This window comes from Arachis duranensis, chromosome 4 (assembly GCF_000817695.3).
Source record: "Arachis duranensis cultivar V14167 chromosome 4, aradu.V14167.gnm2.J7QH, whole genome shotgun sequence".
In the NCBI taxonomy this organism is placed as follows: Eukaryota; Viridiplantae; Streptophyta; class Magnoliopsida; order Fabales; family Fabaceae; genus Arachis; species Arachis duranensis.
Genome location: NC_029775.3, coordinates 18,568,538 through 18,587,126, shown reverse-complemented (window position 1 = coordinate 18,587,126; position 18,589 = coordinate 18,568,538). Strand labels below are relative to the sequence as shown.

The 18,589-nt window shown below is 33.1% G+C and overlaps 1 protein-coding gene across 1 annotated transcript; it reads right to left on the bottom strand.

Moving 5' to 3' along the window:
• Positions 1-17,511: 17,511 nt before the first annotated feature.
• On the bottom strand, positions 17,512-17,874 carry LOC107483622 (nuclear transcription factor Y subunit B-5-like). Its single transcript, XM_016104236.3, has one exon. It carries the CDS (start codon positions 17,872-17,874, stop codon positions 17,512-17,514), a length of 363 nt encoding a protein of 120 aa, XP_015959722.3.
• Positions 17,875-18,589: the final 715 nt, after the last annotated feature.

Below are 18,589 nucleotides of genomic sequence, written 5' to 3'. Positions count from 1 at the left end.
TAGTGACGCAGATGCGTCAGTGATGCTGTCGCGTCGCGTGCGTGTTATCCCTTTTTTATTATTATGCAATTATGCAGTATGCAATATGCAGTGTTAATGTAAATGCTATGAAAACTTCCAGGTTCAATGAAAATAAAAATAAAAAAAATAAACAACACGAAATAAAATTGAAAAAGAACGATCATACCATGGTGGGTTGTCTCCCACCTACCACTTTTAGTTAAATTCCTTAAGTTGGACCTTTAGTGAGCTCCCTGTTATGGTGGTTTATGCTTGTACTGATCCAGGAATCCCCACCAATGTTTGTACTTCCAGTAGCCTCCGGGGTCCCAAACAAGGCGCAGAAAGCCTTCAAGTAAGTTAAAGCAAGTGACAAGGCCCCAAGAGTGTTGATTTCTAGATTGAATTCTGGGGTCCCAAATCTTGCTTTTGCACCCGTCTTCTTGTTGAGCAACATTGTTCCATCCGGGTGGCAAACAGTCTGAATTCTCACTGAAGCAGCAAACAACTTCCTAGACCTATTCAGCTGAGTTCTATACCAACCTTTGCATTTAAACTTAAAGCTTCCAACCATAATGAACCTTGCAGGACAATTCTTACCACTGGCCATCTTCTTCTTACTCTTAATGCCACAAAGAGCTCTAAGTTGACCATTCGTCTCTAGTAGCCCGTATTCAAGTGGAATTAGAAAGCTAAGGGATATGAATTTTACCCACTTGAATGTTGTGAAGGATGATGGCAACTTAGGGGGAGGTGTTTTTAATGAACGTACAAGCTCCATTCCCTTGTGCTCTTCTTTGACATCTTCCACCTCTTTGCAAGCTTCTTCAATTTCAACCTCTTCCTCTTGGTAGCTTTCTTCCAATTTAATCTCTTCTTTATTGCGCACCAAGGGCATGGGAGGTTGTGCCTCTTCTTCTTGAATCTCCATCTCTTGATTAACCTCTTCCAAGTCTTTCTCAACACCAATTTCAAATACCTTGGAAGGAGGCTTTATGACTTGAATTTCCCGTGGAGGTTCTGCATCTCCTAAGTCTTCAACCGCTTCTTCCTCTTCAACAATTATGGCTTCCTCCACTTGTTCCAATACAAAGTCATGCTCATTACTGTCCACTGGAGTTTCTAGTGCCTCCTTCATGTTACGTTCTTCATTAGATTCTCCACATGAAGCCATGGGGGTTCCTTGAGTGTCCGAATGTCTAGAAGGTAATTGATTTATTGCTTGCTCCAATTGATGAAGGGTTGCATGAAATTGATCTACTGTTTCCTTGAGACGATCCCTTGACTCTTGTTCCATTTCAATAGCATAACTGGGATCATCTTGTTCTTGGATTGATGGATGTGGGTGCTCTTCCATGGATGGTGGTGATAGGATGGGTGGTGATGGAATGGATGGATCATTATATGGTTGAAAAGGAAGTACACTAGAACTTGAGGGTTGATTGTTGAAGGTATTCGGTGGTCCGATTTGGGTGACCAGAGCTTGTATAGTAGAGTTTAAATCGGCAAATACTTTCTCCCTGGAGGTTTGGGGTGGATAGGAGGGTTCATTTTGATAATGATAAGGAGATAGTGTATATTGAGGTGGTGGTTCTATGTATGGTTTATTTGGCTCATAAGGTGGTTGGTATGGTAGATATGGATTAGGGTCATACGGAGGTGTTTGGTGGAAAGGAGCTTGTGAGTATGGTGGTTCAAAATTATATTAAGGAGGAGGGGGTTCATAGGCATATGGTGGGTCTTGTTGGTAGTCAAAAGAGTGCTCACCATAGCCATTGCCTTGATATCTGTCACAGAATGGTTGTTGATAGTCCATTGGAGGTGGTTGTTGCCATGAGGGTTGATCAAATCCTTGTGGCTCCTTCCATCTTCATTGTAGATATAGCTTCTAAACTAACAGAAATCCCTTCGTACAAAAGTTTTGGTTGTCACAAGTAACAAACCCCTGAATAAATTCATAACCGAAGTATTTAAACCTCGTGTCGTCTTCTCAAGGAATTACAGGGAGGTATGTTCTTATTATTGGTTATGAGTTTGTAAATTGGGGGTTTTGAGAATGAGGAATAATTATGATGAATGACAGGTAAAATAAATAATTGACTGTAAAATAAACTCTTGGCAAGGTATGAAAACTGGAAGTCCTATCCTAGTTATCCTTATCAATTGTGATTGAGAATTGGATTTTTCTCCCACTTTGTTAACCTCTAACTATGAAGGTAAGTCAAGTGAATGAATTAATTCGAATCCTCAAGTCCCAATCTTTCCTTGGGAAAAGTCAGAGTTATTGGATCTCGAATCAATTCTTGAAGAATTCCGATTTTCAATCAACAATGAGTTTGATAACTCAAGAGTCATCAATTAATCAACCAAAGCCAAAAGGTAGAAAAATCTAAATTATTTATATCATAAATAAAAGAAACAAATCATAGATCTGAAAATACCTCAAATAATATTTATTAAGAAAATCATAACATGAATGTCATTAAGCCAAATTGGCAACATATATAATTAAAAATAAGAGAAGTCAAAATAAAGGAATATTAAACCTGGAGCTCAGAAGAATTATAAGTTGAAATAATAATAAATCCTAAATCTTTTAAGAGGAATTCTAATCCTAAATCTTAAGAGAGAAGAGAGAACCTCTCTCTCCAAAACTACATCTAAACTAAAATTATGAATTATAAAAAGCATGAGGAGTCTCTGCAAGTTTCCTGACTTTAATCTGTGTTTCTGAGCCAAAAACTGGGTTGAAATGCGGCCCAAAATCTCTGCGAGCGACTTTTGTAATTCTACAGATCGCGCACGTCACGCGATCGCGTCATCCATGCGGACGCGTCATTCGTGTTTTTTCCTGCCACGCGTTCGCGTTGTCCACGCTTCCGCGTCACTTGTGCTTTTCCAATCCGCGCGGTCGCGTGAGCCATGCGACCGCGTCACTGCGAATTCCTTTCTTCTGCGCGGTCGCGTCGCTGATGCATATGCGTCACTTCTCGCTGGTCATCTCCTCAATTTCTTGTGTTCCTTCCATTTTTGCAAGCTTCATTCCCAATCTCTCACTCATTCATGCCCTATAAAGCCTGAAACACTTAACACACAGATTAAGGCATCGAATGGTAATAAGAGAGGATTAAGATTAGCTAAATTAAGACCAAAGAAGTATGTTCTCAATCATGTAATAATTTTAGGAAGGAAATATAAATGCATGCTAATTATATGAATAAGTGGGTAAAGACCATGATAAAACCACACAATTAAACACATTGTAAACCATAAAATAGTGGTTTATCAGTCATTAAATCTATCCAAGAATTTTCCTAGTCGGCTCCCTGGCTCTCTGTGTGACTCCTAGCAGGTTGATCAGATGTTTAGCCTTGACTATGCGTGTGGTGAACCGTGCTAGAAAGCTGAGGGAGATGTCTGTGAAAGTCACGATGGACTCTTGTGGGAGCGCGTTGAACCATTGGATTGCCGAGCCTGCCAGTATTACTGGGAATGCTCGGCACTTGACTGCATCGCCTACTCCTTCCAAATTCATGCTGGCCTTGAAAGTCGTCAGGTGTTCTTGGGGGTCCTTCGTCCCGTCGTACCTCATGTCTGTGGGCTTGACGAAGTTTCTCGGGAGCCAGACCTTGAGGATCGAGGGATGAAAGGGGGTGGCCCCCATGATGATGGGGTTTGGTCGTCTCTTGGCCTTCTCTCTCTGGGTTTCTTCAAGGCTTTCCGACCTACCGCGAGTAGATCGGGAGGCCTTCCGAGCGTGGTCCTTCTGCTCATCTTTTGTCGAACTTCTTCCTCGGCTTTTCGATCTCCTCAAGGGAGATCAGGTGCGGGATAGGCTGGGGTCGTGATGGTAGTGGTCTCTCGCCGCCAGCTCCCTTTCTAGATTTTGTACTCCATGCCTGAGTTCTTGCATGATCTTGGCATTGTCACCTCCCGTACCCCCAAAGGGGCATCTTTCAGGAGTCTTAGTGTAAATCGGCTGACCTTGTTGGGACATTGGTTGTGACCGTTCGTGAGACTGAGTCGTGGAGCCCGCTCTGCTCAGGCGGACTTCTCCTTATTCACGGAGCTCCTCCAACGTAGGGAGCTACTCCATGTCTGCGCCAGATTCTCCACAGATGGCATCAATGTTTGTTACCTCGAGACTTCTACGGTTCAGTTAGGGTGGAGATAGGAGTTGGTGGAGAATCTGGATAGACTTGATCCTGGAGCATCGAATGGAGAGTGACCCTCCGGGGGTGATAATGAAAAGAGGGAGGAGGGGGGTGGCCACATGCAACGACACTCGAATGCTCAAGTCTGTGTCCGTTTGAGATGGTTGCCAATTAGGGTAAGGATGTGACATACATTGGAGGAGGGGTAGGTCTCTACCCTTTTATAGTCTGTATTCGGGTGGGCCCTTTGTGGCCAGGTCCATCTGCAGGAAAGCTTCTGCAAGTAGTCTTAGTCCACGTGGACAGGTAGCGGCAAGTGGTTCGTCTTCCGAATCGGGTCAGTATGACGCCTGGGTCCGCTTCTCGAGTCTCGACCCGGGATGTCGGCGGGTTGGACCGAGAGGGCCGTTTCTTGTGATGGGTCGGTTCGACCCTCGGGTTTGTGTGTAGGGTCTGACACATCAGGTCGGTGGGCTTGGCCGTAACAATGTATATGTGTCCTTATATAAGAATTATGCATGTATGCCTATTAGTGCTAGTAAGTTTTGATTTTTAAGATTTTTTTATAACTTTGATTTGAATAATAATGAAGCTTTTTAATACATATGTATTTAAAAGTGTTGAGATTTGTTTTATATAAGTTCAACTATAGATTATGAGATGAATTATCAATTATGAAATTTTTAAAAATTTAGATAAGTATTTTATGCTAATTTTAATTGTGATAATATTTATCTTAATTAAAGATATTTGTTATTAGGGCTATTTTAGTAAATTAAAAATAGAATCAATAATAATTTTAACTAAAGATATTTGATATTAGGAGTATTTTAGTAAATTAAAAAAATTAGAATCGATAATAATAATTTTAATTTAACATATTTGTTAATTAGGAATATTTTAATAAATTTAATTGTGATAATGTGAATTTTAATTAAAGATATTGTTATTACGGGTATTTTAGTAAATTTTAAAAAAATAGAATTGATAATAATTTTAATTCAACATATTTGTTAATTAGGAATATTTTAGTAAATTTAATTATGATAATGTGAATTTTAATTAAGATATTTGTTATTAGGAGTATTTTAGTAAATTTCAAAAAAATTAGAATCGATAATAATTTTAATTAAATATATTTGATAATTAGAAATATTTAGTAAATTTAATTGTGATAATGTGAATTTTAATTAATGATATTTGTTATTAGGAGTATTTTAGTAAATTTTTAAAAAATTAGAATGGATAATAATTTTAATTAAACATATTTGTTAATTAGGGATATTTTTAGTAAATTTAAAAAAATACAGAATCGTTAATAATTTTTATTAATCATATTTATTATTAAGAATATTTTGGTAAATTTATTATTAGAGGTATTTTTGTAAATTTAAAAAATTTCAATGTAAAAAGTAATAATATTTAGTGAGTTTATATTTAATTTTAAAAAATAACTTTTTTAATTTAAATAATTAAAAATAATTTTGACATATTATATAACAATATGACCAAAAAATTTAAATTTTACCAAACAATAAATTACTCATTCCTAAAATTATTATATAATATTTTAAAGTATTAAATTTTACAAAGCAAACATAGAAATATATGTCAAGTAATTTTATTTTTAGGCGTTATACTCCTAAAAATGATATTCTTAGAAATAAAAAATAATACTTGAATCACACACTCTTAAGTATGTCTTTGATCTCTAAAAAAAAACTTAAAAATTTATTGTGTTTTTTATGATTAAGGAACTTTTAAATATAAAATTATATATATAAGTAAAAATATTTGAAAATAAAAAATAACTAAAGATAGCAAATTTTTATATGAAGATAAACTTTTTGAAATGTGAGTTGATCAGGTATACTTATTTTTATAAATTGTGGCTTTTTTTTTTTGTCCAAAGGACTGTGTGATTTGGTTCTCACCCTCTATATTTAATATCTTTTAGAAAAATAGACGAAAATGACAAGCATCGGACGTGCTTTATTTGTTTTATTCGATTTTTTCTGGTTCGTATTATTTTACATTTTATAAAGAGGGATAAGAATTGTAACTATATAATATATATTTGTATATTATTTATATAAATTATTGTAAATAAAAAGTGAGGTCTCGCTATCAGAGTAATGTAATAAAAAATATGACATTCTAGCAATAAGAGTGTTACATGAATGATAAATCAGAAATTAATGTCATTATGGTTTAGTTATTCTATTGTTTTTTATAATTTTATCAAATTTTTAGTCAAATTTTTTTAGTTTAAACACAACTAGAAAATAGATTAATACAGACAGATTTACAGACGGATTTAGTCTTTATTACAGACAGATTTTTGGTTACCGACAGATTTTGTCCTTCTGTAAAAGCCCCGTCGGAAATTATTTACCGACGGATTTTTTTCCGTCGGAAAATTACCGACGAATTTTTACGATTTACCGACAGATTTTCCCTCTGTAAATTCTCCCTCCATTTCTTGAAGGCGACAAACTTACAGACGGATTTTCGGTCTGTAATTACAGGCGGATTTTCAGACGGATTTTCTGTCTGTAATTACAGGCGGATTTTCAGACAGATTTTTCGTCTGTAATTACAGACGGATTTTTCGACGGATTTTCCGTCTGTAATTACAGACAGATTTTCAGACAGATTTTCCATCTGTAATTTAAGCTTTGGAAAATCATGATTACAGACAGAAAATCTGTCTGTAAATCCGTCTGTAAGGTAAAATAGAATTTTTTTTTTTTACTTTTTTCTAATTACAAAATAAACTTATTTTCATACAAAATAAATATAAATTTATTACAAATTTTTATCTAATTTATATTTGAATATTTATAATATTTCAAAATATAAACAAATTCATCGTATTATCAAACTAAAAGAAAAGTATTATAAACAAGCAAGTCAATATAATTCAAAATATAAACAAAATATATTGATCATCAACTATAATTCCTAGTATATTGTTCAACCATACTAAAACTATCAGCTATAGTCTTCAGTGTCATCTTCATCCTCATCATCATCATAGCCCTCATCCGAAGACATTGAGGGTGGCGGTGGTGGCGGTGGTAGTGGAACTGCACTAGAACTACTTGATGCTCTAACCTTCTCATAATAGCTAACATAAGCCTCATTCCATCTCTTCTATTTCAGCTTTTCTTTCTTGGCCTTTCCAATTTCCCGTTCCAACTTTGCTAACTTCTTTTGAGTCTTTTTCAAAGGAGCCAAGCATGTATCTAACAACTTACTAATACGCTCATCTGTTTGTTGAGTAACACGCTGAAAAAGCTCTTCATTGAGATTATGAATCTGTTCTCGCAAATCAGGAACAGAATTTTGATTTCTTGGTGCTCTTCCAGATACAGAATTGGCAGAAGTGGTTCCAGACTTGATAGAGCTAGAAAAGAATGACCCTTTTCCGTAAACTCGATTCTTCTTTTTTCCACCACACACTTCCTCCCAAATCAAGTCTTCATCAATTGGTTGTAGCTCCATTCCCTGTGCTTGAGCCTCGGCACGTTGAGCCTGAACTTCTGCCAACTTTTTTATAAACTTCTCCTGTTGCACAATGATTATATTAATTATATTATTATTATTAAGACAAATAGCCATGCATATTACTTAATAGAAAACTTTTAGATTTTGCACAACTTTTCTAATCAAATTTTATATAAATTCAAACAATAGAAAACTCCAATAATAGTCACAAGCAAAAATGAGGCTGGATTTTCACAAGAAATCTTCACAAACATCCATGATCTTATATAACAAACAGCAAGAACAGTTTAATAGTTCCAAGAATATTGAGCTAAATATTAGTATCAGCATTCTTTATGATATGCTAAAAGCAAAAACAAGATTAATACTACATGATGAAGGAGATTCTGATAATAGGAAGGGGAGACATGAACACTACATGTTATTCATGGACACACTTAAAAATTACTCTACTGCTACTAATCTGCTCATCAGTATGTTTTCTTATTCTCAACAAACTTATCTGTCACATATTAAACCATTCTTCATATCACAAAATGTGGATCTTAACTTTGCAAAGATGAGTAATTTAATCCATGTTGCACAGTTCCAACCTCATGATTTTGAGACAATCTTTGAAGAAGCATGGATTATATTATATACACATTAGGTGATGAGTAATGGGGACATGCCAGATAATAAACTTCAGAGTTTCAAAAACCATTTCACTTTGAATAATTTGATGCAAAAGTTTCACATGTTAGGCAGAGATGGGACAAGCTTACCATATTCCAAGAGAATAATGCATGCTTCACATGCTTTCTACACAAGATTAAGATTGGTGAACTGTATTATCTCTTAAGTTGGTCTATGGAATCAAATTGTAAATAATTGAATAGACCCTATATAAGGAGATGCGTCAAAGGGCTTAGACTACAGAAACTTGGAAGAAAAAAAACCAACTATAAAATCACAAAGCACAAAGCTGAATAATAATAATAATAATGTTGAACATAGTTAGGACCACTAAATACAGTAATGTTAATCCCAGACAGCTAGAAATTAGTTAATAATTTTGACATAGGAATCAACAACCTCGAGAGAGTAACGAGCAAAAGAAGCGTCAGCTGAAGAAAAATACAAAATACAAACGAATAGAAAAGTTAGGGTTTGCAATCTACCAGCTGCACGAAGGGAATCTGACAAAGAAAGCACTGATCTGGAACGAAAAGAAGCTCGGAATTCGACAGCGACGGATCTTCTACGGTGGCGGTGGAGGCTGTGTCTGTGTAGCGGCTGCGGTGGCTGCGCCGCTGAGGGGCTGCGAGGCTGTGGGGGTTGCGGGGAGCTGCGAGGGCTGATGCGGGGGCTGCGTGGCTGCAGTGGCGGCAGAGACTGCGGTGGCTGTGGGTGGCGGGGTGCAGGGCGAAGTTGGCGAGTGAATGGAGTGAATGGTGTGAATGGAGTGAATGGTGTGAATGCGAGTGAATGGGTTAGTCTTCAACTAGGATTTTCAATGTTTCCGATAGATTTCATTTAAATTACAGACGAATTTTTCGTCTGTAATAATTTAATAAAACACGCATCTTGTCTACTTAATTACAGACGGAAAATCCGTCTGTAACCATTCCACGAAAAAAAAATTAATTTTTCCGACGGAATTATAGACGGATTCTCTTTTCCGTCTGTAATTTATGCTAATCTATTTTTTTGTTTTCCGACAAAAAAATCCCTCTGAAATTCCGTCTGTATTTCAGTGGGATAAAATCCGTCGGAAATATCCGTCTGTAATAACTAATTTTCTAGTAGTGAAAAATTTATGATTTAATCTTTGTACTAACTAAACATTTGTAATTAAATTTTTATTAGTTTTTTTTTAAAATACAATTATCTTAAAATATTTGTTTTTATTTATATTATTCTATAATTTATACTACATCAAATATAAAAAAAATATTTTAAAATTATTTTATATTTTTAACAAAAATAAATTGAAATTATATGATTAAGTTTAAGTAATAATGCATGAAAAAAAAATTAATTAATTTGAAAGTGACTGCTCTCACCCTAGACACAGAAATTTTTTAAATAAATAAATGAAATATTTTATTTATTTAAATATATGATTTGAGTAGTATTTTTTAATAGTTTAATTATTTTGTCGGTTCTTATAGTTTTAATGAATTTTTAATTAGATTTTTATATTTTTTTTATTGAGTTCCTATTTTATATCAGATTTTGTAACTGACAAAAACGTTAGAATTAACAGAATATTCTATTAAATTATAAAGAATATTTCATTAAATGTTAAGTATATTCGTTTTGTTTAATAAAATATTTTGTTAATTTCAATATTTTTATCATAGCAGGGACTTAATTACAAAATCTATTATAATATAAGGACTCAGTCAAAATAAAAAGAGTACAGAGATATAATTAAAACTTTAGGAACTGATAGAATAATTAAATCTTTACTAATTTGTCTCATATTAGTTATCTTGTTTTCACTGTAAAAAAATACAAATATTTCATTTAGAGATAAGTCAATTTTTTCAAGTTATATCTCAAATACAAATAAGATATGTGTAAATTACCGTGTCAACGAGATACATGTATATCATACTATAAATAAAATATGAGTATTCAAAAAAATTAATTCCAAAATAATAAATTTATAGTATAATTTAGATCAATTTATAAAATAAAAATTAATTTAATATATTACCATTTAGATCGAATTAAATCGAATTAGATCGATTTACCTATAACTTCTTCCTACTGCTAAGTATAAATTATTTTAACCCACAAACTTTTTGTTTTTTTGACTGTTCTCAACGTAATAAATAGTTATGCAGCAAATAAAATTTGGACGATATATAATTTAAAAAATAATTTACTTATTTAAACTAATTAAAGTAGTATACTGTTAGATTATCCTAAATCTGTAACAGACTACAAATTTGTCCTTCTTAAATAATGTTATATATATATTAAAATCAATCATCAGTATAAAATATATACGTTGAAATATAAATACATATTAAAAATAAATTAACTAGATATATATTTATACACAATGCATTAATAGCTGATTTTAGTGGCTAATAGCATTTTATATTTATAAAAATATTGGCCTCTCTACAAGTTTTCTCAAAAAAACATAAGAAGGATCATGATTTAATGGAAAGTAACAAGAGTAAATCATTGGCTCTTTTGTAGTTTCATGTTTTTCATGTAGGATGCATAAAACTAACTTGCTACCAAGATTTATGGGTCAATTACCATACACGTATGAAACATGAAATAGACTTACGATTTACGTTATGACTTACGAGGAGCATAAACCCAAAAATCACCCATGATTTACTTCATAAATTGGAAAGCCAAATAAAAGCCATATGGCCTCTTTTGATTTAATTTGTGTTTTAATTTTTTGTTTTATTATTTTTGTATTTTTTTATATTTTAAAAATTCTTCAAGAAAAATTGAAACAAGAAATAAAAGTTAAAAATTTTTGTTGTATTTTTATGGATTTTATTTTTATTTGCTTGAAAAATACTAAGAGATCAACACTTTTAGTAAAAAAAAAAAAGAGTTGACTAATATTAATTCAAATACAAGATAAATGTAAGAAAAGGTGTTAGTCATCTAATAATTTTGTCAATATAATTTTAAAAATGAAAATACTGAATATACAATCAAAATTGATATTTCATTTGCTTGTTTCTTTTATCACAATTTTTTCAAATTTGTTTTGGACCAAAAAAGATGGATAGGATAAAGTCTTCCTTTTTATATTTGAAAAAAAATGCTAAAGTACTATCAAAATTTATTATTTTTAGTCATTAGTCAGTCATTAATGTTTAAAATTGTAGACAGTTAAATTATTAGACTAAAAAAATTAAATTGATGACTAAAAGTAATAATAAAAAATAATAAATTTTAAAAGTCTTCTAATATTTCTCTTTTAAAAAATTACGGTGACATATTAGTTGGTTCTTTTGTGTTTTTTATTTAGAATTTATGTTTTAAGATTTAATAAGTTTAGCAATAAAAATAAATATTTATGCTACAACTACAAACTAAAAAATGTTATTTATTTCTATATCAAATTTGGTTTCTTATTCTTTAGACATTTAATTTACAAGTACGGACGAAGTTATATAGTGGTAAAGAGAGACAATAACCTCCCTAATTTTAATTTTTTATATGTATATTATATATAAATTTCAATTTAACTCTCTTTAAAATTTTATTTTAGTCTTATTTTATTATATAAATATTTTTAACCTTTTCTAATATTTCATCTAACTTTGCTCCTGATTACAAGTATTAATTTGGATTTTTAAAGGGTTGCCCTGATATGTACGCATATCTTTGATGGACACTTTTTTTTTTTTTCATTCAATTTGTTTCTTTAAGCAGGTTTTGCTCAGTTGTATTCAGAACAAGAGAAGGTGATTTCTGCTCCTCATAGCATAAATTATGGTATGATTCTATTTTAGGTTTCATACGTGCATAGTAATTAAGCCATAAATGGTGGTGGTCATGTTAGTTTTATGTATGTTGCATGAAAAAATATGAAACTACAATAAATCGTAAGTCTATTTCATGTTTCATACGTAAATCATAAGTCTAGAACGTAAATCGTTAGTCTATTTAAAAAAAAAAACAGTCTAGAACTTGCCTTATTTAGCATTAATTAATTGTCGCAACAACTAATAAATACTAAATAAGATAAATTATGGCTGTTTTTGATTAATTTTCTTTAGTTACCAAATATTTTCGTTTCATTAAATAGTGGTCCTTCCAAAGGTTTTATATTTTATAGAGAGACCACCATTTACCTTTATAAATATAGGAAATACAAAATTATGGTCGTTATATATTTAAGATAATCTGTTAGTATACTACCTCAATTGGTTTAAATAAGTAAATTATTCTGATTTAAATTTAAAATTTTTAAATAAAAAAATATTTAAAGTTTAGAATTTTTATGCACATTTTTAAGTATTAATTGAGATATTAGTTTTAATTAAAATTTTTAAAATAAAAAATTTGAATAGAATATTAATTAACAAATTCAATTCATATTATAATAATTAGTTGGATAATTAGATTAAAAAAATTCAAATTGATATCATTGTATAAAATTAAATTATATTAAAATATTACTAATAGCTTAAAATAATTACACTATGTGTTTTAATAGGTATGAATATTTTTTGACATCTACACCGGAGAATAATCCATAATGTTATATCATGAAAACTGTTTGGTACTATAGAATCTTCCTATTCATAACTAGTCATTTCTCTCTAAGGAATGCTCTAACACTTAACACACACTAACCCAGAAAAGAGAGAGAAAGCAACCACCGTACGTAAGAAGAGGAGGAAGAAAGGTAGGGGAAGGAGAGAACACTTACATGCAGAGATGGTCGAGGAATCTCATTTAACTCAACCATTAAAAATCAATTTGAAAAACACAAAAATACACAAAGAAAAATGATGACTGAATGAAGGAATATTAATTATCTATGGCTCACTGGACAAAGGGCCAAAGACATAGACACAATATTTGTTGATGATAATAAACAAGACTAATATATTAATTACTCAATGGCATCGATCAATTTGAATTTTTTTAATTAAGTTATCCAACTAAAACTATTATAATCTGAATTAAATTTATTAACATTTTATTTAAATTTTAAATTTTTTAACTAAAATTAACATCTCAATCAGTATTTGAGTAAAATCTCAACCCACCCCTATCATTTCATAAACTCCTATTCTATTCCTCAACGATTGAAAAATGACATTGCGATCATTCACAATATGATTAACTCCGTCAGACATTATGCCTCCTCTATTAATGTCTCCGTTCAAAATTAATAAATCTTGCCTACGTGTATCGTTAATTCAAAATGCAGTCATTTTACTTCTTCTTCTTCCTTTTACTGATACCTCTAATACTATCACTACTACCAATGCCACTCCATCATCTTCATCTCTCTGGAACCACACCCCCCTCGCTTTAGTGTCACCATTTACTCCAACTTCGAATGAACTACCAATCCGGCCTCTGTCCATTTCGGTCCCTGTCCCATACTTCCGTGACATAAGGTGGTCTCTGTGGTTGAATTTCCGGTAACTACGAACAGAAAACACTGAGCTGTCATGGTGAGCGTGTGTTAGCTTGCTGATGTGGACGAATGCTGCAGACGTGAACACCTCAAATAGTCAGAGGGTTAATTGTCCCCATTCTTGTCAACCAAAACAGCCTCCCTCTTTCATCTTTGCTCAACTGCTATGCTGGAATGGAGGAACCGCCACCACAGTCCATCTCGGCCATCCCCAACCAACCTCCGCCATTCTCAGCCATAGTTGCCACCATGTCGAAGCCTGTATAAGACCAATACACAACCGCAGGTCCGCAGCAGCATTGAACACTCTCTTCATCCCCATAGGGAAGAATGGCATTAGGTTTGAGGTTTTACCATGAACTAATCCAACTACGATGATGAACACAATAACAAGCGTAGTGGCAATGGAGCTGAGCCAATTTAGGATTGAGGTATTCCTAGTTCTGCTCATTGCAACATCGTTGGCGATAAAAAAATGACAACAGCAATTGGATCCATCATGTTGAACCTTTCTTGGAAGGAATTCACCTGGATCTGGAAGAAATTTGGATCGTTCTTGATCATATTGGCAAAATAAGAGGACCACGAATGGCCGAGGCTGGCAGCGCCTACAACAGCCTCGAGGAGGATGTTTCCGGCGGCATGAAAGGCAATGAAGTCACCAAACTCGATGCAGAGGAAGGAGAAAGAGCCGCCAGCGACCGGGACGTCGACTGCGAACTCGGTGTAGCAGAGGGCGGAAAAGCCAGAGATGGCATAGGCGAGAACGATGGCGGGACTAGTGTCGTTGCGGGCCTCCTAGCCGGTGATTACGAGGATTCCGGAGCCAACGATGGAGCTGAAAGCGAGCCAGGTGAGGTCCTAGGCGATGAGGCAACGACGCATTGGATTCTCGCTAGCGTGAGGGAGGACGTTGAGCTCGTTGTTGTCAAAGAAGCGGCTGAGGAGGCATTCCCTTAGACGGGAGCACGCGGAGGCAAGGGCGGCCTGGTAGGTGGTGAAGCTCTGGAATGTGGGCTCCAAAAAGAAGTCTTGCTTACTCCACGGCCAGTAATGTGGGCGTTGGGGATGGCGGAGGTGGGTGGTGGTGGTGGTTCCTCGATTCCGGCATAGCAGTTGAGCGAAGATGGAAGAGGGAGGTCGTTTTGGTTGACATGAATGGGGACAATCAACTCCCTGGTCATTTGAGGTGAATGGGGACAATTAATCCCCTGACCATTTGAGGTGTCTACGTCTGCAGCATTCATCCACATGAACAAGCTAACACATGCTTACTGTGACAACTCAGCATTTTTCGTTCATAGTTACCAGAGATTCACCTACAGGGACCACCTTGTGTCACAGAAGTATGGGACAGGGATCGAAGTGGATTGCTTTATTCGTTAGAGTTTGCTTTTTCATTCTGCAAAATGGACAGGGGCTGGGTTGGTAGTTTACTCTTCCAACTTCACCATGGCCACTTCTGTTTCTACTTCTCAACTTTGTCTTCGGTCCATTCTCATGGTCTCACTTATCCCTGGTACAACAATGCAATCTATCTATTAGATCCATATCTCACTCCACTTAGTTTTCGTCGTCTCCTCTCTTTCTTTTTTTCTCTCTCTCATCCATCCCTCTTGTTTCTGATATTTTTTAAATTTCATTAATTTTGGATCTATATTTTGAAAGAAAAAAATTAATATTGCAACTGATGATTTTGTTGTTATTAGAGTTGAGAAATGGTGATATGGTGGACGAGAATGAGAGATGAAAGGCAGAGTTAGACATAATAAAAGTGGAGTAAGAGAAGTAAAATAAAAGAAGATGATGTAAATGATGGAGGAGGAGGTAATTTTATGGTGACATTAAAAGGTGTTAGTGAGATGCAACGACAAAAGTTAGATAATGATGGACGTGAAGGAGTGAGGTAGTGGCAGTTGGGGTAGAGTGAGGAGGTGTGATTTTGGTGGGATGAACAACATGAAAGGAAAAAGAAGAAGTAATCATTTTGAGATGTGCAAAACAGTAGTGTTCTGCTAACTCATTAGGGGGCGATTTGTCTCTTTAAATGGTTGCTTAATAAGTGTTGAATCAATAGTACACGTAGACAAGATTCGTTATCTCTAGACAGAGATATTAATAGAAGAGGCATAATGTCTGACGAAGTTAATTGAGAGGGGTCGCAATATCATTTTTCAATCAATGAAGGAGAACGAAAATTTGTAAAATTGTCAGGGAGTGATTTGACGATTTACTCTTAGTATTTAAAAGAGTACATAAAAAGTTCTTAACTTTAAATATTTTATTATTTAAAAATTTTAATTTTAAATTATATATTGTAAAAATTTTGTTGTATACATGTATCTCTTTTATTAAACAAGATACTATCAATTAAAATTTTCACACTTATTTTGTTTGCATCTAAGATGTAGTTTAAAAAAGTTGATTTATCTAATTTAAAGCGAAATATTTGTATATTTTCTTCGTTTATCGCGTAAACAAGATGAATAATACAATATAAACTGATAAATTTTCTTAAATTACGAATTTAAGTAAATAAAAAAATTTAATTTATTTATTTTAAAAAACAAAGATGTCTAAGTTTTTGAGTAACAAAGTTTAACCAAGTTATTTAAAAATAAAAACTTATTCACGCGCCACTTCTTTTTCCTTTAACGTTCATCGCTTCTTCTTCTTCTTACGTTCCTTCTTCTTTCCTTAACATCGTTATCGTCGTTACTATCGTCACTGCTGTCGTCATTGTCGTTGTCACTGCCTTTGTGTTCTTCATTTTCTTTAATTTATTCTTTTTTTCTCTTCTCATCCTCTCTTATTATCATTATCATTGTTTTCATCGTCTTCAACTTCTTCTCTTATAAATGTTCAGGAAAGTAGAGCATAAAATTTTTGAAAAATTACGTAAATACCTAAAACATTGACTCACCCAACTAACAAAACGCATTCACAGCAAATATTTGTGTTATGTGCAAAGATTTGTGTGTTATATACAAAAATATATATACTATGAGTAAAATTTATATGCTATATTGATAAATTTGTGTTATGTACAAAATTTTGTATGATATGCTTTAAAATTTATGTTCTAGCTATATCAATAAGTTTTTGTATTCTCCAAAAAAAATTGTGTCCTACATAAAATGCGAAAAAAAATAGTGACCTATGTACGCATTTTTTTCGCTAACCTTTACACTAAATTGAATTTAGTTAAAAAGACTTGTATGCATAGTATCATTCATTTTAAAAAATCCTAGAATATAACACATTTTATTTCATTTTCTTGGAGATAAGACAAACACTATGATCAATTCCAACTGAAAACAGTATATATATATATATATAACAAAGAATTTAAACCATGGCCAAGATGATATAATTCTCAAATTCAACTGATGAACCAAATTAAGCAGCATGCAAAGACTTGAAGCTAAGTAGGAATACAGGATACCCCAAAAAAAAAAGGAGAGAGAAAAAGTAAATTAAAAGTTGTAATCTACTTGTTTTTTAGTCAATCAAAATCCAGTAGATCATAACAATAAAGAAAAAAACTATTACATTGTCTCATTCTCGAAAACCTTAACTTGCATTGACCCTTCAGATGGAAATGGTATCATAAGAACTATTACCTACTCTCACCCTCAACATCATTTTTCAGAAACAATTTGCCAGTGCAATTTAAAATAATATGGTTCATAATCTTCAATTTCTTTTATACGTTATATATTATTTCCCTCTCTCTTGATTATTATTATCAACCTCTAACTCTCTATACCTTTGTAAATACCTTCTCATCCCTTCGGCATAGTCATCAAAACCGAGCGTTGCGAGCGCCCAACAAATGTCATCACCATTAACAGTCTTCCTCCTCTCCTTCCGGCATTTCTCCGACGCCTCGCTCGTCACGAAGCTAATGTACTCCGACACGCACTCCTGCATCGTCTCCTTCGCCTCCTTCGAGATTTTCGCATTCTGAGGAAGAATCTGCTTCATGATCCTACCAACATTGGCTATTGGCAGCAACCGATCTTGCTCCTTGATGATGCCTTCATTATTAGAAGAACCACTACCTCCAATGTTATCAACCATTTTTCTTTCAAAGAATAATTCAATAAGACACTCTTCTCTTTTGATGAAGGTTTTTGAGTATATAATAGAATGAGAATCGAGGTGAGATCGAATCCCATTATATATAAGATTAAGTGCATACATGTGTAAGCAGTTTAATATGACACATGAAAGTTTATTAAAGTTGAGAGTGATTGTGTCTTATTCTTGTTCTACATGACATGTCACATGTGAATTTTTGATACCAAACTGGTCGGCTTTTGAATAATGTTTCTAGTTTTAAAATGATGCTTAATTTGGATAAAATTTTATATTTAAGTCATTGAGAGCAAAACATTGAAAAAGTAAGGGACACAAAATCATTTTAAAAAATAAATAAATCTAGATCTATCTATTATATATCATAAGGATATGTGAAAGGTTTAATTTGGCACATAATTTAGTTTTTGAAAATATTTTTTTATCATATATAGTCCATAAAAAATATATTTTGCTTTTTTTAAAATTTGAATCCAAGGTGTTCATCATTTTAATTAATCTAATATTTGTTATTGCTATACATATTTAATAAATAAAAATATATACGGATTCACTAATAGATAAATTAATTACTAGTTATTCTTTTAATATATACATCAGTATATATAATATTTTGTTTCGAGATAATTTATTCAACTTTTTGCATACTAGTACTAGTATATATACTACAAGACTAAAGACAATAAAAATAAAGACC